The 24,709-nt window shown below is 37.5% G+C and overlaps 1 protein-coding gene across 1 annotated transcript in view; it reads left to right on the forward strand.

The window, feature by feature from the left end:
• The window catches only part of SOAT1 (sterol O-acyltransferase 1), a 76,611-nt gene that overhangs the window by 40,968 nt on the left and 10,934 nt on the right, over window positions 1-24,709 (forward strand). The window contains exons 4-12 of the mRNA XM_049868437.1: window positions 7,810-7,961; window positions 9,201-9,260; window positions 11,186-11,293; window positions 12,152-12,434; window positions 13,311-13,389; window positions 13,889-13,970; window positions 17,958-18,003; window positions 19,019-19,148; window positions 20,834-20,931. Of these exons, the coding sequence (XP_049724394.1) occupies window positions 7,810-7,961; window positions 9,201-9,260; window positions 11,186-11,293; window positions 12,152-12,434; window positions 13,311-13,389; window positions 13,889-13,970; window positions 17,958-18,003; window positions 19,019-19,148; window positions 20,834-20,931 (1,038 nt within the window). The remainder of the gene's footprint in view (window positions 1-7,809; window positions 7,962-9,200; window positions 9,261-11,185; window positions 11,294-12,151; window positions 12,435-13,310; window positions 13,390-13,888; window positions 13,971-17,957; window positions 18,004-19,018; window positions 19,149-20,833; window positions 20,932-24,709) is intronic.

Raw genomic sequence — 24,709 nt, forward strand, 5'->3', positions numbered from 1 at the left:
TTTAGGATAAATAGTTGTGTTCAGTAACATTCTTGATGCAATTTAGCTGAAAGAATTACTAAAATTCTTATCAGTTGACATTATCTTGCTGTAGAATAGGGAAAACAAGGTCTGCCACGGTGGCATCTATCCTACATGAGAATTTTCTTTTATCCCTTCTCCCCCTCCTCCTCCCATCGCTGTCCTCTTCTGGCTGTTACAAGGAACCATGTTAAAAGCTGGTACAGTTGAATGTCTGCATGAGTGCTTTATGAAAGCAGTTATCCTGGGTCATAGTAAATAATGACCTCCAATAAATGTTGAATCTGAACCTAGCAGATTGATTCACTGACAGGAAAGTAGAAGAAATACCAACTCAGACAATAAAACAGCATAGAGTAATTTCAAGTGAGGCAAACAGTTCTACAAGCTAGAATTCAGCAGTGCCCTCAGGAAATTCTGAAGGACAAAGAACACTTTGTTTTGTTTTTTAAAATTATGATCTGATACTGTGTGTGCCTGAATATAAACTGACCTCAGATCCAAGAGAATCTCCTGTTTTCCCAGTGAGAAAATCACTTTTAAAATTTACTGGCGAACTTAATTATATAAACTCGCAGTGATATAGATGAAATAGCCCTTAAAAAAATTATTTACTATGTATATGTGTATATATGCATTTATATAGAGTAATTTTAATTGAGAAATATTTTTCTAATCACATTCATAAAAAAATGCATGCCGGATTATTTACGTGCACTTTGGTGTCATTGTCTTTGTTACTATCACAGCTGGCTTTTCAGTTGCCTTCCAAGGCCTGGGGCATATCATTTTCACTTCCATCTCTTTTATCAGAGGTACATATAGCACTTTTGAGTCCAGGAATGGTGCTGTCACTAGTAATTTCATTACCCATTTGCTTAACGCTGTCAGTTGCAACTCATAGCAACCCTGTGTGGCAGAGTAGAACTGCACCATCAACAAGGGTTTTCTAGGCTGTAGTCTTTCCAGGAACAGATCAGCAGGTCTTTATCCTGTGGAACCATGGGGTGGGTTCGAACTGCCAACCTTTCGCTTAGTAGCTGAGCACTTAACCGTTACCCCACGAGGGCTCCTTTGCTTAATGTTAGCACATTTTTCCACCTTCCATCCTGTAGGTGTATTTGTGATTTCTATAATATAATCACTTACTGTATTGCCTTTTAAAAGTCGTATCAAAAGGTATATTTGTTATACTTGGAACCGTCCAGACTGTTAGTTAAACATGTGTTAAATCTTGTTATTTATTTATTTTTCAGTGATTCCACTAGGTTGCCCATGTGATCTCTAAAGCTGCAATGATTGAGGTCATTTCCGTGAATGCCTTTTCCAGTGAATATTTTGTTTCTCTGTTATTAGAGACTGTTTAAAGACTTGATCAAGCAACTTCCAGTTATCTTAGGCATAGTTTATAATTTTGGCTGAGAAAAGAAAAATCTGTTTAAAATATAGGCACATGTATTGATTGTTTTAAGGGCACAGCCTTGCTAACTTACTGATTAAAATGAAAGATTTTTGTTTTGTATTTACAACAACAACAAAGAGCAGCTGCTTAGGCTGCTTACATACAATCAAATGCCTCATGGGATCTGGTTTCTTGGTTTGGAGATTTAGGGTCATGGTTTCATGGGACATCCCAGTTAATTGACCTAATATCGTGTTTAGTGCTTCTGTTTTGCCTGCTAGTTTGTTGCGTAGTGTCTGGGATCTTAAAAGCTTATAAGCAGCCATCCAGGGTACAACAATTGGTTTCTGTTTGCATGGAGCAACAGAGAGCAACAGAGGAAGAAGTTAGGAATAGGAGGAGGAAATGGAATGTGTGACTAATTGCCTCCATGAACAACTAACTTCTTTTCCATGAGACTAGAGAATTCCATGGTGCCCGGCTACCATTACTGAATGTTTTGATAGGAGATTATATAAATAGAAGAATCCTGATCAAAAGGGGGAAAATGCAGAACAAATTCTCATGATTTCCAGACTTTCTGGAGTCATGGAGGCTGGATGAGCCCCTGAAATAATCTTTAAACCTTAAACCAGAAATATCCCCTGAAGTCTTCTTCAAATCAAACAAAAGGTTTAGCTTAATTAGTATAGAATGTCTGCCTTGAGCGCTCATTATGCTCTTTTAAGAACTAAGTATGTGAGAACAGATTGACAAGAGTAACTGAAAGATTAGATGGGAAACTGAGGGGGCAGTGAGTTTATGTTAATGGGCGAGGAACAACTCAGAAAAGTAGGGTGAGAACGGTTGGGTAGTTTGAATGTAATCAGTGTCAATGAATTGTACATGTAGAAATTGTTGAATTGGTGTGTATGCAGCTATCTACATTCTCAGCAACAAGTAAAATAAATTTTTTAAAAATCTGTGCTTTTATGGCTTACTGGAGTGTTTTTGACCTTTCTTATTCCTCTAGACCTAGGCATTATTTGTGAATGAAGAGTTTCAAATAGGTGAAGGGGCAGTCTCTCCATGCAATCATTGCTGTGTATTTAAAAAATCTAAAGTGGGAGGGGAACGTTTATATATGCAGAATTAAAAATCCAAAGAGGGGAAAGGGAGTGTAGGAAGAAGAAGAGTAGGAATGGAGGAAGTGTTTCAGGGATATAAATTTAGAAGGTTTTTTTTTTTTTTTGAGAGAACGTTCTCACCTGCTTTATATATTCATCAGTTAGCTATAGGTAGGTAGATTCAATTCTTTAGTTTGGTCAGTCAGGAGGATTAAAAGGAGAGAAGAAAGAAATTAAGAGAATTAAGGGAAAAGAAACTGAGGAAAAGGCAGACATTTGTTTAACTAGTATTATTTATTAAATTGTATTGTACAAATGATAGAAGGGCTGCAGAGTTGTACAAGAGTTGTTCCCTGATGTTAAGGAAGAGAATGGTTTGACAAAGGTATGGAGGTAGAAAACTTAGACACTATATCTTGGAAATGGCACTTAGTCGAGTTTAGTGTTCCCGTTGGGGCATATTGAAAAGAAAGATAAGGTTGGACAGTTGGGGATAGATTATAAAGCATTTTTTCCTACCTTCATTCCTTTGTTCAAGCAGCTCTCTCTACCTGAAATTTCTTTTCACTTCCTACTTAACCAGTGAAAATATTATATATACTCATCTCCTAGCTCAAATGCTGCTTGTACAATTTTGTAAACACCCCAGCTTGAAATGATGTCCTCCCTATTCTGTATCCCTGAGTGTATACCCTGTATTTATTAGACAGTGCTTTGTTCTGAATGATCACCAAATTTTATCTGGTGAACTTATAGGTGATTTGACTTAAAAGTCAAAATGTTTTAATGGGCAATCATTTGATCTTTACTGAGCTTGAACATTTTGCCATTGTTTTTGAGCAAGGTATATTAGGAATGCTATTTGGATGTCAAAGTTCAGGATAACTTACAGTCTGGAGACAATGAGAGCAGATAGGAAGCGATTAGAATGTTTTAGTTCTAGACCGAGAAAATGGGCAGAGAAGGGAATTACATTTAGACTTGTACTAGGTGCTTTATATACGTAATTGTACATAATTTCCTTGGATTATCCCATTTACAAGAGAAGTCTCTGGTTACATTTTATTGTTGTGTTTTGCTTGATAGGTTGACACTTACTATCATAAAATGATTGCATTAACAGGTTTATAAACATATTCAGAGTCATGCAGTTTTCTTGGTCTTCCACAAACAAATCTCTTTTCTTTTGTGTGTTATGTCTTTCAAACAGGTGAAGATCTCGAGCCTCTCTAGCAATTTGTAACTTGGTATCATGCTCACCCCAGACATTACTCATCTTCATTGGGCAGTCTTCCCTTGACCTTGAAAGTGAGAACATTGGACTAGCTATTTCCAAGGTCCCCTTCCTCTGTACAGTTTTTATCACAGTTGTGTTGCCAACTTAAATATTTACTTCTAGTTCACTATTTTCTATTGTAAAAGGAACGAGTAGTCTATAGATGCTATTGGGTAGCTGGTTGTATTCCACAGAGCTAGAGTTATCAGATGAAAAACAGCATTCCAGGTTAAATTTGAAGTTCAGATAAACAACAAATAGTTCTTTAGTCTTCATGTAATATTTAAGAGATGCTAGACTGAAAACATTCATTGTTTATCTGAAGTTCAAATTTTACTGGGTGTCCTGTATTTTTATTTGCTGAATCTGGTAAAGAAGTGTCCATAAAATTTTAGATTTGTAGATAGGGGAGCTCGTATTAAAGAGAGATGTGAAGAAGGTTGTCAAGTATTGAGCCTGCCCTAAATATGAAGGTCAGCAAGACTGAAGTAAGTAGTGACATTAGTGGGTGGAACTGAGTGAATCTCTTAAGGTCACTTCCAGGTCTAAAGTGCTGTCATAAAAAAGTTTTAAGTACTTACTTTTGATTTGGTGCTAGCAGGGCCTTACAAAATTGCGTAATTCTGAGTCATGACCTTTTGAAATCCTTAGAACTGTGTTGTAACAAGACATCAGAAGATCTTGGCATAGTTCAAGGGAGATTCAAATGATTAAGTCCCAGCTAACTAAATTAGCTTTGTTTTAACTTTCTGTAGGTTAAATGGACTCTTTTGGTTGTCAGTAACGGAATCCTACTTTGGGTACTTAAGCATAAAGGGAGTGTATTTGATAATAGTTTATCTCATAGAACCCTGGGAGAAATTGAGCACTTCGACTTTGGGAACGATAAAGACAGGGGATTTTAGTAGCAAGAGTTCAGAAACTATCTTGCTGGGTATTTCTTTTCAGACACTCTGTTTCAAAGCTCAGAATTTCAGATTAATGGAGAGAGAATCAGAGTCACTTCTTTTGGTCAGAAGGGCAGGGTGATATAGTACAGCCTTTGCCTGGCCTCTGGGTGCCTGTCCTCAACTTTGAGGACAATTTCCAGAGAAAAGTGAAAATGTGGGGAAACTTCCAAGAATAGGGAGAGTATCTTAACTATTAAGATTTGTAGAACTTCTTTCCACTAATGTACATGATTTTGTAGAGGGAATGTTATAGCCAATGTAAAAATTGAAAATAAGAAAAAAATTATTTCCTGTACTTCTTGAATACTTATTTATTGCAACATACTGTTTGCTGCTTTATAGCATTTCAAGTACTGCTTTTCACATCTATATCATATGTTATTTATTGCCCAACCAGTAGGTGAGCAGACTGCACTGAGTAAGAATCAGATGACATGGCTGCAAATTAGGGCGTCTTTCCATGGTTTGTCGCTTGTTCAAATAACCCCTTCTAGAAAAGTTTTTGGATAGTGCTGATCTATCTGATTTATTGTCAGACTGCTGGAGAGACAACTCTAAGGATTTTCTGCCTAGAAATTCTTTGATTATTATTAAGATTAGGTTTTGCTGTAATGGTAAATACAAAAATAATAGTGGTTTGAACGAGATAGAAGTATATTTCCCTTTCATGTATAAGCTCCAGAGATAGGAGGTCCAGAGCTGTCATGGCCTTCAGACACCCAGGTCTCTTCCAGCTCTTTGCCTCACCATTCCTAGGCAGTGATTCTCTTTCTCATCATGGCCCAAATAGGCTTCTAGAGATCCAGCTGTTTCATCTGAGTTCCGAGCAGCAGAATCGAGGTAGGGAAAGAAGAAGGGTGAAGAACAGGTACCAGTTTATTTATTTATTTTTTCTGGGTGGTTATGTGCCTGGGCAAAAATCTAGGGTTCTAGTATTAAAGAAAGGGGTGGGGGATGATAAAGCTGACAGCTAACAGCCTCTACTACAGCTGTCCTTCTTAGTATCTTCTCCCTGACCCTGGTCACATCTTATCTTCTTCTTTTGGCTAATATGACTACATTCTCCTGATTTTTTTTCACTATCTTACTGCCTTATCTCACTTAACAAACTATGAGGTCTCTAGCCTGCTTTGAATTTGATATAAGAGCTGTTAAAATAAAAATCATATTAAGCCAATAATAGAAATTGAAGTTTATTTAATATGCAGTTTGCAATTGGGCAACACTTCTGACTAGAGAATCAAAGTGTTCCAAAGATGAGAGAACTTCCAAAGACTCTTATACCCCATTCTGTTGACATTACTGTGGAAACCCATGTTAAATTGTGCACTACAGATTAGCAAGTAAACATAGTTAACCCCATGCATACCTTGCCTTCTAGTTAATCCACCCCAGTCCAACCTCGTTGTGTGTGGAGTCACCATGAGTTGGGGGCCAACTCAGTGGCAGCTAACAACAACATAACCTTAATATGAAAATAGAATTTTATTAAAAACCTTTTTTCTTCCAGGGAACATAAGCCCTCTATATTTTGTCCCTAAAACCTGCATCTTCTGTTTTGGCTAAAATTCATTGTACCATTCTATCTCCCTGATTTTTATCACATTATCTCTCATTTCTTCTTGTCACTTTTCACGGGATCTAAGTCCTGCTGATCCTTTGAGGTTTCAGCCCAACTCCCAGCTCAAAAAATCCAGTTCCAGTCAACTCACCCTTGCTTTCTTTGTTTGCTAAACTCTTAATGTGTTCTTGGAATCTTTATTGGTAGTTATACAGCTCATGTGGTGCTTAGGTAGTCTGCTATGTATTATTTATATGTGTATGTCTTTTATTTTCCAACTTCATCAGCTTTCCTGTGAGAGCTGGGACCATAGCATATTCTCACTGTCCAGGACCCAGTAGGCATTCAGGAACAGAGCAAAGTTTGAAAAGCCTTCATATAGTTACATTGGTTATGTTGGTATCTTTAGACTTTGTACTTCTAAAGGACTTTTCCAACTCTTTTGGTGTAACAGAACCTAGAAGAATGCTATTTCAGATCTTTTAAGTCCAACTTAAAAAAAAAAAAATTTAGAGAAAAAGAGCACTTATTTTCTTGAAGAGTTAGCAATTAACACTTTGTTTTCCTTTATGTTGGTAAGTCCTACCAATTTTAAAATACTCAAATTTACAATTTGGGCATCTGCAGTAGGTGGCTTATTGTAATCCGAAGAAATGTTTTTCTGTTTCATACTTTTCAAATACTGTGGGTGTATAAGTTTTAAGATTTTAAGAATGGTCTTAGGCCTAAATGTATTAACAATTTTGTCTTATGAAAAAATGTATCTTTATTTAAGATTAGATAAAATACAGCTACGGAGGTAGGAGTAAATTTTACTGTATAAATGTAGGTATGCTATAGAAATGACTTGCTGTAAAATGTAAACAGTGATACGTGGGGTAGAGGGATTGTTTAAGAAAGAGGACTTAAAGTTATGTCTATATGTAATTATACAATGAGATCATTATATAGCTATATAATGCTGACTTTTGGTTTATTTTCTTTCAAATAGAAATTTGAAGAAAAAAGAATAGTCTGCCATTTTTATCACGTCTGTTGCTACCTTGGTGGCATAGTGGTTAAGTGCTACGGCTGCTAACCAAAGGGTTGGCAGCTTGAATCCGCCAGGTGCTCCTTGGAAACTCTTTGGGGCAGTTCTACTCTGTCCTGTAGGGTCGCTATGAGTCGGAATCGACTTGACGGCACTGGGTTTGGTTTGCTTTGGCTTCTGTTGCTTTGTGGGTGATCACTTTGGTGTCTTGATTCATACTTAAAAGGGTATGCATTTTTAAAAGGGTATAAATCTACTGTGTTGCTTTTTCAGTAGCCGTTTCTGAAACCTCAGATCCCCTATAGAAACCAGTTTTCTGCTTTAACTCTTGTGAGCTCACTCACTTAGCACGACTTTCTTTTGATCCAGCTCTGTTTAAGAGAGCTGTTTCGAAAATTTTAAAGACTCACAAGCATGGTTTAGTCTCTTAAACGTTTTCTTTATTTGTTTTGAAATTTGGTAGCAATTGAAGCCATTTTTTATGAAGGAAGTTGGGAGTCACTTCGATGATTTTGTGACCAATCTCATTGAAAAATCAACGTCATTAGACAATGGTGGGTGTGCTCTCACATCTTTTTCCGTTCTTGAAGGAGAGAAAAACAACTACAGAGCTAAGTAAGTATGCATATTATTTCTTTTAATGTAATCGTCTAGTATAGTCCAGTGGTATGATGGTAGGCTCTTAAGTAAGAATGCCTGAGCTTAACACCCCGGCACCACTTTTTATTGGCTGTGTTTTGCATTGGGCAAGTTATTTAACCACTTGAAGTGTCAGTTTCCTCATTTCAAAATGTGGATTATAACAAACGTGCATACCTCACTTAAGACGGTGTTGATTCATAATAATATTTGAGCCAATGTTTTTTGAGTGCTGCCTATGAAAATTCTTAAGTGCTTTTTATGGGTTAACTCATTTAAACCAAAAGGTGACCCTGTGAGATAGGTACTGTAACTATTTGAATATTGGAAATTAGGAAACCGAAGCACAGAACCATTTAATGTTGTCCGGAGTCACAAACACCGGTCTGATAAGGAGTCCATGCTTTTAACCATGTCATTATGCTGCCATTTTATTGTACTTCCTACATACTTGAAATAAAGTACAGTGTGCTTGTTACATATTTTTCCATCAGTCAGTCATCCAGAGCAGTATAAGGAAGGCTATTAAAGGCTAATGTGTGCCACTTTGCCATTCTCTGCTTCCCTCAGTTTTATACCTCTTGGTCTCTGCCAGTCTCTTCTGTTTGGGAGAACAGTTTTGACCAGTAATAACTGACAGAAGTGTGCAAGTGAGAGTGCCAGCAGTACTGCAGAAAGCCCCCAAAGAAGACAATCATACTAGATGTTAAAATGCAAGTTTTCAGTAACTGGAGGCAACCTAGTGGTTAAGATCAGGAGGCAGTTAGAGATTTTAGAAGTCCTTTGATATTATGAAGGGTATCATTAACATCAGTGAAGTTTTAGGAGACAGACTGCTAATAATATATGAACTGGGATAAAGTATGGCTGGAGGCACATCATGGCCTCAGGGGATGGTCAGGAGAAGAAAAGTGGTTGTCAGTGTGTGAAGTGAGGAACGCTGAGCTCGGGGGACCCTTTAAGTGCCTCTTCCACTAGGTGTTCCTAATACCTCTTCCCTACTTAACAGGTATGCATGTACCTACCTCTTAGCATTGTTCAGAGGGAGGAAAAGAGGTAACACACATAAAACCCTTAACACAGAGTACCTGGTTCATAGAGAGAAGACAGTGTTAGCTGCTGAAGTTGGTAATACTCTTTCTCTTATAAATAGGTTTAAACTTTTTTATAATACTTGAAGTACTTACATTTTGTTTTAATTTTTGCTCTTCCCAGAGATGTGAGGGCACCTCCAGAAAAAGGAAAGCTTTTTGTTGTAAGGCGATCTCTCTTAGAGTGAGTAATTTCAGTTGCTTTTGTTCATTTTTTTTTTTAATTAAAAAAACAAAAAACCAGTACTCTGATGTAGAATCATTGCTGAATCTTTGAATGTTTAGTGAGTTTGTTCTGTTTCAACATGAAGTTATGATAAATCTTGTTCATGTGCTGTCCCCTGTTCATTCTTTCTGATCATCTGGTTCTGTATCTAGTTTCAAAGGAGGGGTTAATAGTAAGATTATCCCTTAAATTCAAGTTGTGCCACAGAGATCTGGTTACCCAAAGCACTAGAACAAAAGTTTTCTAATTGGATAAACACTCCAGAGAGTTTTGGAGTTGCCATCTTCTTGATATGTAGTTTTTTTTTCCTTCTCATCTCTTCTTTGGCTGGCCAGTGTAGAGCTTTGATAGTTTTCCAAGACACTTAATTAAGAACCCTGATAGTGTGGATTTTGTGAAAGTGATATTAGGAAATATAAATTATTTGTGAGCCCCTCATGTGTGAGCTTAAAATTAAAAGTGCACTTTTAGTAGGTGATGAATAATTCTTCTTTATGTTCTCTGAGTAGATTATTTATTTACTTATTTACTTGGATACTGCTGAAATTTAAACCTTCATTAGAATAGGCTATTTGAAATAGTTGGATTGGTGAAAAGTGTCTCAATGTCCTTTTCTTTCAAATTGTATCTTATGCTTACCAAAATTTACTGTCTATGAATAAAATTGATATGTACTACTTAACCTTTGTGAGAAGGCCAGAGTTTTCTAAACATGTAACGTAAAATTCCATTTCAGTGTTTTGCCATACTGTTGTTTGAAGAGATTTAAAATTTACATCTGGGGGAGAAAATCAGTAAGGCTTTTCACATAAAAGGGAAAATAAAACAATTTTGAGTATTGTAACTAAGAGTTTAATGATAGAATTGTACAAAAAACAAATTGTACCAAGAAAAATTAAAATCATACTTTAGTTTAAAAAAAGTTAACCAAGGAAATAGGACACATTTTCGGTACCTCAGATGGGTTATTAGAATTTTAAGATTTCTAATGCAGAGATTTAATAGTATTTTAGATTCCCTAAAAAGTCACTTAGAAAGTTGGCATACATCTTTGTGAAAAACAGGGTTAAGAACTTGTTTTAGTTAGATTCAAAAGATATTTAGGGAAAGCCATTGCTGTACTCTGAAAGAAAAGTAACTCAGTTTTAATAAAATAAAAAAAAAAGGATAGAGTAAAAAATAATTGGTAAATAGTTAACCTTTATAGATGATTATCATCATTATAGAAACTCTTATATCAATCTTGACATCTTGGAAATAGATGGTACCTAATTATGAGCCCCGATGGCGCAGTGGTTAAGAACTCAGCTGCTAACCAAAAGCTGGGCAATTTGAATCCACCAACTGTTCCTTGGAAACCCTATGGGACAGTTCTACTCTGTCCTGTGGGTTGCTATGAGTTGGAATCGGCTCAACAGCAATGGGTTTTAATATATATTGGTTGAATTAAGTGTAAGAGATAGAATGTAAGCATTGTACTTTTTTTAAGGTCTTTTTAGCATTTGCAGTAGTTTCTCTGTTTCCTGCTTTCAGTGGCCTTTTTGCTTACCTAGAAAACAATCCTTCCTGGTAGGTCCTCAAGAATGCAGATAAATCATCAGTTTATAAGAGCTTTGTATCCATGTTTTATTCTAAGAGACAGTATCATTTTCTTGGAAAGAGCTTTGTCTTGAGCTCTTCTATTCATTTTTTTATCTTGGCCATGTCATTTAATGTCTGGTGTACTAAAGGTTTAGTGTATAAGGTGTGATTACTGTTTGTTTTTGACATATTTATGGAGGGGGGAGTAAGCATCTTCTGAACTGCTTTAGAGAAAAGTCTTTTAACATATTTTTAAGTTAAATATAGATTATTAATTTTATTCTTTTGAACCACCTTTACAGTGAGCTGTTTGAGGTGGACCACATCAGAACGATTTACCACATGTTTATTGCCCTCCTTATTATCTTTATCCTCAGCACACTGGTAGTAGATTACATTGATGAAGGGAGGTAAGACAACAAACAAAAAGGGTATCTTGGTTAGTTGATGTGAGAGATATTGAGAGTTTTCACTGTCTTTAAATTTTATTAAAGGGTAATTTGGTTAAATTTGCTCTAGGAAATCCCTGAGCAGCTGATTGAGGGTGATATTCCTTCTGAAAAGTATAACCAAAATGAAAATTAGGAGTTTCATTACTTTTTATTTTTAAAATGGTCTATTTCAGTAGTAGTTTCTAGATAATTTTTCCAAATGGGAGAATGTTGTATATATGATATATTACTTTTTCTACTATGGGATGCATTAAGATTAAGTTACTAAAAATAAATAAAAATAGCTTACTGGAATTTAAGGTTTGAAAAACATGACGTTTAATTCTTTTAATGTAAAAATCAGATTGTTACTTTAAAAAAGACAGTCTATGGTAATCATAAATTAAGTGCTTTGTTAGAAAAGTAAATTTTGAGATAATGGTGTAATTGTATATTAATAGATTTTTGACTCTTACACCTATTTCCTTCTTTAAAAAAATCACCTTTCGTACATAAAAGTGATTGCTATTTAAATACTTTCAGTGTTAATTTTATTATAGATTATTTTATAGAAATTTATTATAGATTATTATAGAGTTTAAAGAATTTAATTAATGTAAGCATCAAATCTTTGAGAAGTTAAAAGTCTTAGGGCTTTTAGGAAGATTTGTTGTTGAGATGTATTGTGAAGCAGAAGGCTAGACCTTATGAGTTAAGCATTGTAACAGCTATGACTTAATGTTGTAATGTTTCCTAAGGTTAAAAGTTTTAGGTCTATGAACTCAGTTGTATCAAAAATTCACTTCTGTGTTCTTTCTCTCTGCTTTTCCTCTCCAGGCTGGTGCTTGAGTTCAGTCTCCTGTCCTATGCTTTTGGCAAATTTCCTATTGTTGTTTGGACCTGGTGGACCATGTTCCTGTCTACACTTTCAATTCCCTATTTCCTCTTTCAACATTGGGCCAATGGATACAGGAAGAGTTCCCACCCAGTGCTCCGTTCTCTTGTCCATGGCTCTCTTTTCATGTTCTTCCAGATTGGAGGCTTAGGTTTTGGACCCACATATGTTGTACTGGCATATACACTGCCACCAGCTTCCCGGTTCATTGTTATACTTGAACAGGTGAGGTTTTGAGTGTTGTCCGAAGCAATGCTATGCTTAGTTAAGGTAACAACAACAATAATAGAAATATTCTGTTATTTTTACCTGTATTAACTTGGATAAATTGTCTTATCTGGTTTGTTGTTCCATTATTGGTAAAACTAAAATGTTAAATTAGATTATCTCACCTCTTAAGTTATACTTAACTGTTCGGATAAATTAAAATTTTATCTTGAACACTTTTTATTAAAATCATCTAAATTATAAAAATGTTTATATAATTAAAAACTGCTTTTGATGTGTCAAATCATTGTTTTATCATAAAATGATTTCCATCTAAACAAAGGATTTATTTTAATTTGTTCTACGCTCTTCAGAATTTTCTGACTTACTGGCTTTTTATAATGCTAGTCACAGTTTTAAAAACTTACAATTGCTTTTTTTTTTTAAATGAAATTAACATTTCGAGTGTTTACATAAGATCACCTAAACTAGTAAAATAGAAGAAAAGTGAAGAGCAGTATTTTAAACACTAATTTCAGTGAATAAAAGCTCAACTATGAGCACGTATGATGTCAAAATACCGTATAGAGAAGGATTCAATCTTTCTTTGTCTAAGGGAAAGGACCATTTTAGCCGACTTTATTTAAACTGATTTTTAATTTAATTTGTAACATAGTGTAACACATATACTGTTAGATGGAAAATAATTTAGAGTCACAACTTGTCCTTAAAGTTTTTTGATTTGCCTTATTCGTAAGAGTGAATTTGGGTTACTGTGTGCAAAATTAAAAAGTTCTTTTGAATGAGTATGATCTAATTCTGTTCTAAGTTGCTTATAGGAGACAAGACAATGATAAAAAAAAAAAAGTCATTATTATTTACCTCCTTTTGTAGATTCGTTTTGTTATGAAGGCTCATTCATTTATCAGGGAGAATGTGCCTCGGGTACTGGATTCAGCTAAGGAGAAATCAAGTATGTAATTTTATTCAGTCAAAGGATTCTTGATAGGGTATTTCATCCTTTGGAGTTTACTGGTATGGCACATTACTACATTCTGTAGAGATTAATGTTTGATTTTAAGTATATAGGATCCATATTTATTTGAAAGACTATCTCATTGTTTCCTAATTATTCCTGTTTTGCCTTTGTAATACTTTTGAAAATTGATCATTTGACTCTTATGACTTAGCATTATTTTTAGGAAATGTTAATAGCTTCTTTACACCCAGGAGTGCTAACTCTGTGTTTTTGAAGTGCTGCTTCACCATTTAGTTATCAAAGTCATAGAAATGACTTTGTTTAGAGAGGTTGGTGTAGTCAGTTGATAAAAGAATAATAGAAGTCATTTTAGGATGTCAGGAGTAAAGGGAAGGAGTCTTACTCTTGGCTGTTGTACACTTCCTTATTTTCCCTTTTAGCTTTCCTGGGAGATATCAAAAAGCCTCTATCTAAGCATAATTTCTTTTTCCAGGCACTGTACCAATACCCACAGTCAGCCAGTACTTGTACTTCTTGTTTGCACCTACCCTCATCTACCGTGACAGCTATCCCAGGTAATGGCACTATGGAGTAGAAATGTTATAAGCACCATAAGTGTGGCATGAGTGAAGTTGGCAGGGCTCTACATAGAATATAGAATGAGAATTTTCTCTCTGGATGGGAGGCCCTAGATGGTGATTCTAGAAGTCTGATTTGATACAATAATTCTTTTTTTGAACACTTTATTGTGTTTTAGGTGGAAGTTTACATAGCATATTAGTTTCCCTTTCAACAATTTATACAGAAATTGTTCCATGACATTGGTTGCTATCCCTGCAGTGTGTCAGCACTCTCCCCATTTCTACCCTGCCTTCTCTGTTTCCATCTCTCCAGTTTCCTTGCCCCTCCTTGCCTTCTTATCTTTACTTTTGGACAAATATTGCCTGTTTGGTCTCATATAGTTGATAGTTCTAAAAAGCACATTGCTCGTGGGTGTTATTGTTTAATTTATAGGCCAATTTATTATTTGGCTGAAAAGTGGCCTCTGGGAGTGCTTTAGTTCCAGATTAAAAGGGTATCTTAGGACATAGTCTCGGGGGTTCCTCCAGTTTCTATCAGTCCAGTAAGTCTGGTCTTTTTTATGAATTTGAGGGTTTTTTTTCACATTTTTCTCCCATTCTGACTGGGACCTTCTATTGTGTCCCTGGTCAGAGCTGTCCGTAGTGGTAGCCGGGCACCATTTAGTTCTTCTGATCTCAGGCTAGAGGAGCCTGTGGTTTGTGTGGGCCATTAGCCCCATGGACTAATCGTTTCTTTGAGTCTTTGGTTTCCTTCACCCTCCTTTACTTCAGAGCACAGGAGACCAATGGCTGCAACTTAGATGGCTGCTAGAAAGCTTTTAAGACCCCAGATGATACTCGCCACACTAGGATGTAGAACATTATCTTTATGAACTATATTATGCCAGTTGACCTGGATGTCCCCCAAGACTATGGTCCTTAGCCTTCAAACCCAGTAACTCTGTCCCACAAGGTATTTGGATGTATCTGTAGGAGGTTTCCATAACTGTGCCCCCTATGTGCTCTATTATATATATGAATATATATATAGCATGTAGAAATACACATACAAATGCCCACAACTATACCTATATGTGCATATGTGTGTACTCCCATACTCCCTCTCACACCTATAGAGCATACATGCCTACCTATGTAACCACTCACAAAGTTTGATTGTTATTACTGTTGCAGAGCTATATATGTCACAGCATTTACTGTAGTTGTCCTTTATTCTTATGTACCTCTCAGTGTCTTCAGTTACCTTGGGCATGTTGTGCTGGCTTCCCCCATATTGTGTATTGCCTTATCCTTCACCAGAATTGACACGTGTCTATAGTGGGTTTACAGTGTAGTGAGTGATTCTTCTTCCTTTCCCCTCCCATCCCTGGTAACCATCAAAGAACGTTGCTTTCTGAATATCAACCTATTCTTGACTTTGTATAAAAGTGGTATCATACAATATTTGTCCTTTTGTGATTGACTTACTTCACTCAGCATAATGTCCTCCAGATTGAGCCATGTCATAAGATGTTTGGTGGACACATCATTATTCTTTATCATTGTCTGGTATTCCATTGTATGTATGTACCACATTTTGTTTATCCATTCATCCGTTGATAGACACGTAGGTTGTTTTCCATCTTTTTGCTATTGCGAGTAATGCTGCAGTGAACATGGGTGTGCATATGTCAATGTGTTGTTGCTGTTATTTCTCTAGGATATACACTTATGAGTGGAATTGCTGGATCATATGGTATTTCTATTTGTAGCTTTTTGTGGAAGGGCCATGCCATTTTCCATAGCGGTTATACCATTTTACAATCCCACCAGCAGTGTATAAGAGTTCCAGTCTCCCCACAACCTCTCCAGCATTTGTGGTTTTTGTTTTTTTTCAATCATTGCCATTTTTGCAGGGTTGAGATGGTATCTTGTAGTTTTGATTTGCATCTCTCTAATGGCCCTGGTGGCGCTGTGGTTAAAGAGCTTGACTGCTAACCCAAGGGTCGGCAGTTCCAGTCCACCGGCTGCTCCTTGGAAATGCTGTGGGGCAGTTCTACTCTGTCCTGTAGGGTCACTGAGTCAGAATTGACTCGACAGCAGTGGGTTTGGTTTGGTTGGTTAATGGCTAATGGTCGCGAGCATCTCTTCATGTGTTTATTAGTTGCATGAATGTCTTCTTTGGTGAGGTGTCTGTTCGTGTCCTTTGCCCATATTTGATTGGATTGTTTTTCTTGTTGAGGTGTTGACATTTTCTATATATTTTAGCTATTAGACACTGGTTAGATATGTTGGTGCCCAGTCTGTAGGTTCTTTTTACTCTTTCAATAAAATTTTTTTTTTTTAATTTTAATTGTGCTTTAAGTGAAAGTTTACAAATCAAGTCAGTCTCTCACATATAAACTTATATACACCTTACTACGTACTCCCATTTACGCTCCCCCTAATGAGTCAGCCCGTTCCCTCCTTCCAGTCTCTCCTTTCGTGACCATTTTTCTAACCCCCTTGCCCTCCCATTTCCCCTCCAGGTAGGAGATGCCAACATACTCTCAAGTATCCACCTGATACAAGTAGCTCACTCCTCATCAGAATCTCTCTCCAACCCATTGTCCAGTCCCATCCATTTCTGATGAGTTGGCTTTGGGAATGGTTCCTGTCCTGGGCCAACAGAAGGTTTGGGGACCATGAGCGCCGGGGTCCTTCTAATCTCAGTCAGACCATTAAGTCTGGTCTTTTTATGAGAATTTGGGGTCTGCATCCCGCTGTTTTTCTGCTCCCTCAGGGGCTCTCTGTTGTGTTCCCTGTCAGGGCAGTCATCGGTTGTGGCTGGCACCATCTAGTTCTTCTGGTCTCAGGATGATGTAGTCTCTAGTTGATGTAGCCCTTTCTGTCTCTTGGGCTCATAATTACCTCGTGAGCTTTGTGTTCTTCATTCTCCTTTGATCCAGGTGGGTTGAGACTCATTGAAGCATCTTAGATGGCCGCTTGCTAGTGTTTAAGACCCCAGGCGCCACACTTCAAAGTGGGATGCAAAATATTTTCTTAATAGAATTTATTTTGCCAGTTGATTTAGATGTCCCCTGAAGCCATAGTCCCCAAACCCCTGCCCCTGCTTTGCTGACCTTCGAAGCATTCACTTTATTCAGGGAACTTCTTTGCTTTTCGTTTAGTCCAGTTGTGCTGACCTCCGCTGTATTGAGTGTTGCCCTTCCCCTTACCTAAAGTAATTCTTATCTACTTCGATAAAGTCTTTTAATGAGCATAAGTATTTAATTTTTAGGAGGTGATACAATAACTCTTTTTTTTTAATTATACTTTGGATGAAGGTTCATAGAGCAAACTAGTTTCTCATTAAACAGTTAATTAACAACCCCACGACATGTCAACCCTCTCCCTTCCTGGCCTTGGGTTCCCTATTACCAGCTTTCCTGTCCCCTCCTGCCTTCTAGCCCTTGCCCCTGGGCTGGTATGCTCCTTTAGTCTTGTTTCATGGGCCTGTCTAATCTTTGGCTGACGGGTAAACCTCGGGAGTGACTTCATTACTGAGCTAAAAGGGTGTCCGGGGGCCATACTTTCGGGGTTTCTTCAGTCTGTGTCAGGCCAGTAAGTCTAGTCTTTTTTTGTGAGTTAGAATTTTGTTCTACATTTTTCTCCAGCTCTGTCTGGGACCCGCTATTGTGATCCCTGTCAGAGCAGTCAGTGGTGGTAGTCGGGCACCATCTAGTTGTACTGAACTCAGACTGGTGGAAGCTGTGGTAGATGTGGTTGGTCCATTAGTCCTTTGGACTAATCTTTCCCTTGTGTCTTTAGTTTTCTTCATTCTCCTTTGCTCCTGAAGGGGTTGAGACCAGTGGAGTGATACAGTAATTCTTGACAGAATTATTCAGGTACTTCATATCATCATAAACAATGTTCTATATAGAAAAAAGAGTATTAATTGTGAAGGTATTTATTAAAGTTCAGTATTTATTTAGAAAACCGGTTTTGTTTCTTCCTTTTTAGGACTCCTACTATAAGATGGGGTTATGTTGCTACACAGTTTGCACAGGTACATTTTTTTTTTAACTGACTAATGCTTAATGTATTGATTGGTGGGAAAAAGGAATTACTATTTATAACAATAATTTAATCCATTTTAAGTATTGGTAAATCGCTAGGGGCTCTAGAACGCTTTTTATTGAGACAGTGAAGTCTTTTAAACTATTCCCAGTACTGTAAATGGTATTCATTTTTACTAATGCCAAAAGTAATTTTCTTCCATTAAAAAAAAAAAAAATTATTTTAAGTTAAAGTAATTCTATGGGTTTCCTCAACATAACAGCCATCCCCCAATTTGTGTGTTTGTGTGTGTGAAGCAGGTATGGTTTGGGCTGTCTCACCACTCCCAATGATCAGAATCAAAAATCCCATAAGATCCCATTTTGTATTCTTGCCTGAATCAAATACCATTTATGAAATAAGTTCTTTCGTGAATCAAAAATCCTGTAAGATCCCATTTTATATTCTTGTCTAAATCAAATACCATTTATGAAATAAGTTCTTTTGTTGTAGGTTTCATGTAGCAGGGATAACAAGTTCTAGAAGAGTCTGATTTTTTTAAAATGTCATTTGGTAAAGGGTTAGAAAAGGGTATGGTAAAAACTAGCTTGAGTAATAACCTCTGAAAGATTATGGTTCGGCAGTCTTATATACCAAAACCAAACACCTTGGCATCAAGTCAGTTCTGATGCATAGTAGCCCTGTGTGTTAAACAGAGTACAACTGCTCCAGAGTGTGTTCTTGGCTATAATCTTTACAGAAGCAGATCACCAGGTCTTTCTCCAGAGCATTGCTGGGTGGGTTTGAATCGCCAACCTTTTAATTAGTAGTCAGTTGGTTGCAAACTGTTTGTGCTACCCGGGGACCTTGACAATCTTATGTGCTAGAGTTAAATGGAACATATATGTAAACATTACTTTCCTTTAGAGAAAAAAATGTACTTTGCTTTGGAGGAAAAAAATATCACCCTTAGTCTTTCCTTATCAAGCCACCGTTATTATAATTATATCTTTGTTACATTCCAGATTTTTGGTTGCTTTTTTTATGTGTACTACATCTTTGAAAGGCTTTGTGCCCCCTTGTTTCGGAATATCAAACAGGAGCCCTTCAGCGCTCGTGTCCTGGTCCTGTGTGTGTTTAACTCCATCTTGCCAGGTAACATGGGTACTGGTTAATGTGGTCATTCATACGTTCTCAGGGAAGATAAAAAGCTATTTGGGTAATACTTCCCCTTTCCTCATAAACTCATCTACACATTTATACCCATCTTGATCTCTTTTCCATTTATCTCAAAAATAAGGTGTTGTCCTTCTAGTCTCAGGCCAATTCTTAGATTTATCGTCTGGCTTTCACTCAAGTTTTGCTTTCTCTGGAGTGTGGGCAGTCCATATTTATGCTTTCTCTTCCTGTTAAGCTCATTATTTTTTTGCTTCTAATCCCACCAGGCCACTAAAGTGACCTTTGTTAAAATCATTAGTAACCTCCTGATTCTAAATCCAGCAGATGGTTTAGCCCTTATTCTTTTTGACTTCCATGAAGCATTGGATGCTGTTGACCACTTGCTTTTTTAAATCTCTCCTCCAATCTCTTTGACCATACTTCAGTGTCCTAACTGCATTCATTCAACTTATTTTTTTTAACTAGAGATAAACGAGTGCCCGCTGTGTGCCAGGTGCTGATGATACAGCAGTGACCAAGATATACTTAATCTTTACCTTCTGAGAACTTAGTTTGATTATATTTCCCTTCCCTTACTCATTGTCTTTTCTCTACTTGTTAAATATCGCTAATGTTTTCTGCCTTCGCCTTCTCTCTTCCTGGCTTCCTCCAGCTAACCCTTCCTGTCTGCCAAGAGACTTAACTCCAGTAGGCTCTGTGTCTGTCTCTGGAATGGTATATGTGTTACATATTTATGTGTCTTCCTAACTAGGCTACAGATTCCTTGAGAGCAAGGATTGTGTCTTATAGCCAGTAGCAATCCCTACTATAGTGTCTGTTATGCAACAGATGCTCTATAAGTATTTTTTAAATAAACGAATGAAAGAGGTACACATGTAAACGGATATTTTACAACATAGTTTAGTGTATACTACACAAGCAGGATAAACAAAATGCTTAGGGACTTTATTTCCTGTTAGCGATAACATTTAACATTGGGTCTTTAAAAAATAGGTGTTTGCTTGGCAGAGAAGTGGTGCAAAGGTCTTTCCAGGTAATGAAATGAATGCAAAGGCATGGAATAGTTTGGAATGCTAGAATTCCATTTATAGATGATGTTTACAACTCTGGAGGTAGAGTTGTCAAAGATAAGTTTAGACCAGAGTTTGTCAATCTCGTCGCTGTTAACATTTTGAGCCAGATAATTCCTTGTTTGGGGGGCTGTCCTGTGTATTGTAGAACATTTAGCAGCGTTCTGTCCTCTCCCCTCTAGATACTAGCGTCACAACCCCCAGTTGTGACAACCAAAAGTGTCTGTAGAATTGCCAGATATCCCTGGGGGACAAAAATCTCCCTCAGTTGAAAACAACTGGTTTAGAGGGACATATAGGTACCAGATTTTTAAAGAGTCTTGTATACCAGGTTAAGCCATACGTCTAAGGCTTTCTATTAAAAACAGCCTAGGTTATCCGTTGTCTGTAAAACCATTTAGAAATTATTCTTTTATAAAATTAAAGCAATAAAATTCAAAAGAACACTGTAGTACCTGTGGAATGGATAAAGAGGAATGGTAATAACTTTTATTTTACAAAATAATTCTGGATAAGCAAATGATGACAGATAATTAATTCCTTGGTATGTGAGCTGTTGGAGACTCTAAATATTATTAATCTTATTTTTAGGTGTGCTGATTCTATTCCTTACTTTTTTTGCTGTCTTGCATTGCTGGCTCAATGCCTTTGCTGAGATGTTACGCTTTGGTGACAGGATGTTTTATAAGGTAGTATTATACTTAGACTGATCTTTCTTTTTATATTTTATTTACTTCCTCCTTGCTAAGTGCTTAAGTGCTGTTGGCTAATATTACCAGCTTTTTAACATAAATATTGTGAAATATTTTTCCATTCCAGTTTTACCAATATTAAGTCCAGAATTCTATAATAGATTAATTAGCATAGCCCCTTCTTTTCTTTTACATATATGTAGTAAATGCTGCCTTCATACAGAAAATGGTTTTTGCTGCATCCTGTGAGGACATACTGGCAATTAAAGTAGGAAAACACTTTTTCACAGTGCGTTGCAAGACTTCTCCGACTGTTCATTCCTTTAAAATTGACTGGTTTTTTAGGACCACAATTAACATTTTTCAGATGTACAGTTTGGTGATATCAATTACATTAATCGTGTTGTGCAACCATCACCCATAATCATTGTCAAATTTACCATTACTGTAAACAGAAACTCACTGCTTCCTAAACAAAGACCCACCCTCCCCCACTTTCCTTCTCCCTTGTGCTCATGGTAACCACTATTAAGCATTTGCCTATTCTTGTTATTTTATATAAATGAGATCATTTAATATTTGTCCTTTTGTGATTGACTGATTTCACTGAACATAATGTTTTCAAGATTTATCCATGTTATAGCATGTATCCTAACTTCGTTTCTCTTTATGGCTAAGTAGTACTCCATTGTATGTGTGTAAAACATTTTGTTTATCCAGTCATCTGTTGCTGGATGACATTTAGGCTGTTTCCACCATTTTTCTATTGTGAATAGTGTTGCAGCAAACATTGGCATACCAAACAAGTGTTCGTGTTAGCATTCTATCTAGCCTACAAGGCCTTTAGAAATCTCTCATTATTTTTAGCAAGGCATGATGGTTAAGGTTGTGTCCAGTTGGCTGGGCCAACATTCTCAGTGGTTTGGCAGCTGTGTAATGATGTAGTCATCCTCCATGATGTGATCTGATGTGATCAGCCCAACAGTTGTAAGGGGAGTTTCACTGAGGGTGTGGCCTGCATCCAATATATATACAGACATTCTTGCAAAGCTCGCTTGCTCTGGATCCTGCATCTGACTCGTCATCATCTGATCTCCAGTTTTGGGGATTCGTTGAACTCTGCAGCCTGTGAGCCAGCAGCCTGCCGTCTTACCTCCCGATATTGGATTCGTCAGTGCCTGCAGCTGTGTGAGTCAGGAGAAACCTCCATCCTGATGTCTGACCCATGAACTTGGGACTTGCCAGCCTTTTGGGTTTTTTATAATCACATGAGCCATTTCCTTGAGATAAACCTTTCTTAACTCTCTTTTTCTTTCGATATATAGATATATGCTTCATTGGTTCCGCTTCTCTAGAGAACCCAGCCTAAGACATTTGGTACCAAGAATGGTTCTAGAGAAACAAAATCATACGAATCAATTTTCTAAATTGGTTCTCAAGTCTGACTAGTCTTAAAGGCACTGATGTCACTGTGTCCAGTAGTAAAGAGGGCGCTACTAATCCATGGCATGAGGTGGCAATATTAATGTGCAAATTATCACCACCAATAGATCAAGTATTGGTGAGAAGAGAGGCTCGGGGTGATCATGTTTGATATTTTTCTACAGTTTTGTCAGAATGAAAAGTATAGGGAAGCTGATTGGTTAGTCCTACTTTTGATAGGCAAAGTTGTAAAAAAAAGAGATGAGCTCAGGGCTTCAGAGTCACAACTCAGGTGCTGCAAAAAGACCTGAAAGTGGCCCTTTGTGCCCTGAAAGGAAGTCTTATTTCTTGTAACAGAGCTGATACTGCTGAAAACCAAACCTAGAGTCTTATCATAAGAGTGGCCGAATTATAATGCCAACTAAATTCCCAACCTCAAACTGTGTCTGAAGTTAAAGTGAGGGCATCGATTGGAAGAAATGGAATCCTAAAACTTGGGATGGGGACATATGGGCAGATAATCAGGAAGCTGGGGACATTGAGCCCCTAAATGCCATTGAATCACTCCTGCCAACAGAAGCAGCCCACTTACTCCCATCTGAAGAGATCATTTTTGTCTGCTAATCCACCCTTTCCAGTAAAAGCGTTAGCCCCTCCACCCTCATCAGATGAGATTACACCAGCTGTGCCTGAAGAGTCTTTGTCTGAGGGTAGATGCGTTACAAGTCAATGCTGAATGTTCCTGAGACCTACCACCACAACCCATTTTTGCTTCTAGACCTATAACTAGACTTAAGTCCTAGCAAGCCTCAAAAGGTGAAGTATAAACTGTGACCCAAGAGGAGTACTGCAAAAGAACTGCTTGACTTTTCTAGTATGTACAAACAGAAACCTGGGAAATTTATGTTGAAATGACTGTTAAGGGTGTGGCATAATGGTATAAGGAACATAAAGTTGGATCAGTCTGAGTTTATTGATATGGGCCCACTAAGCACAGATTCATCATTCACTGTTTCAGCTTGAGAGGTTAGGAAAGGATCTAATAATGTTATTTGGTTGGGTCACTGAAGCCTGGATTATGTGGTACTCTACACTAAATCAAGTTGATGTACCAGACCTGCCTTGGTATCCTGTAGAAAAAGGTATCCAAAGGCTTAGGGAACTTAGCCTCTTAAAAAAAAAAAAATTTTTTTTTTTTTTTTTTTGGCCTCTTAGTGTGGATTTATTCAGGTTAGACCCACAGACTCACAGAGGAGTGCCCAGAGGACACACCTTTTACCACAACAGTGAGGAACAAATTTGTGAAGGGAGGCCCAGCATCCTTTTGAAGACTGCTGTGATTGCTATTTTATGTAAGTCAGATTTGACAGTGGAACTGCCGTAACTGAATTAAGATACCTAACTATGATGGGGCTAATTGGACACCATGCCATGGTGGTAGGGGCCAAATGGCAGTGCTCAGTCGACAAAGACAAGGTGGGTATGGTTACCATAATGGAAAACAGAGTCAAAGCAGTAATCAGAATAGTCTGACTCATACGGACTTATGGTGTTGGCTACTTAGACATGACATCTGTCCTTAGGAGTGAAAGAGATGGGAAATCAACTAAATATTTACTTGATCTGTACAAGTGGAAGAATTCTAGGTCAAGTGAATGGCACTCTTAACTTGAATCGCCAGAATAGAGTGTCTTGGCCCTTCAGTCACTTCCCAGACTTGAGCCAGTTTATAGACCCACAACCCCCTGAATGAAGGGGAGGCCAGGTGCCCTTGAGGAAAGACCACACTACACTGCCCAAAATTTATACTGTTAATCTTTCTCCTAGCTTTTCCCAAAGGTGTGTGTGCCCTTTTACCAGAGTGACTGTTTATTGGGGAAAAGGAAAAAACCAGACTTTTGGGGGATTACTGAATACTGGCTCTGAACTGACACTAATTCCAGGAGACCCAAAACATCACTGTGGCCACCAGAGTGAGGGCGTATAGAGGTCAGATTATTAGTGCAGTCTTAGCTCAGTTTTGTCTCACAGTAGGTCCAGTGGGTTCCTGAGCCCATCATATAGTGATTTTTCCCAGTTGCAGAATGCATACTTAGAATAGATACACTCAGCAACTGGTAGAACCCCCACATTGGATCCTTGACAAGTGGAGTAAGGGCTGTTATGGTAGGGAAAGCCAAGTGAAAGCCATTAGAACTGCCCCTACCTAGGAAAATAATAAGCCAAAAACAATACCATGTTCCTGGAGGGATTGCAGAGATTACTGCCACCATCAAGGACTTGAAGGATGCAGCAGTGGTGATTCCCACCACATCCCCATTCAACTCCCCTATTTGGCCTGTGCAAAAAATGG

Source organism: Elephas maximus, chromosome 24, assembly GCF_024166365.1.
Source record: "Elephas maximus indicus isolate mEleMax1 chromosome 24, mEleMax1 primary haplotype, whole genome shotgun sequence".
Classification (NCBI taxonomy): Eukaryota; Metazoa; Chordata; class Mammalia; order Proboscidea; family Elephantidae; genus Elephas; species Elephas maximus.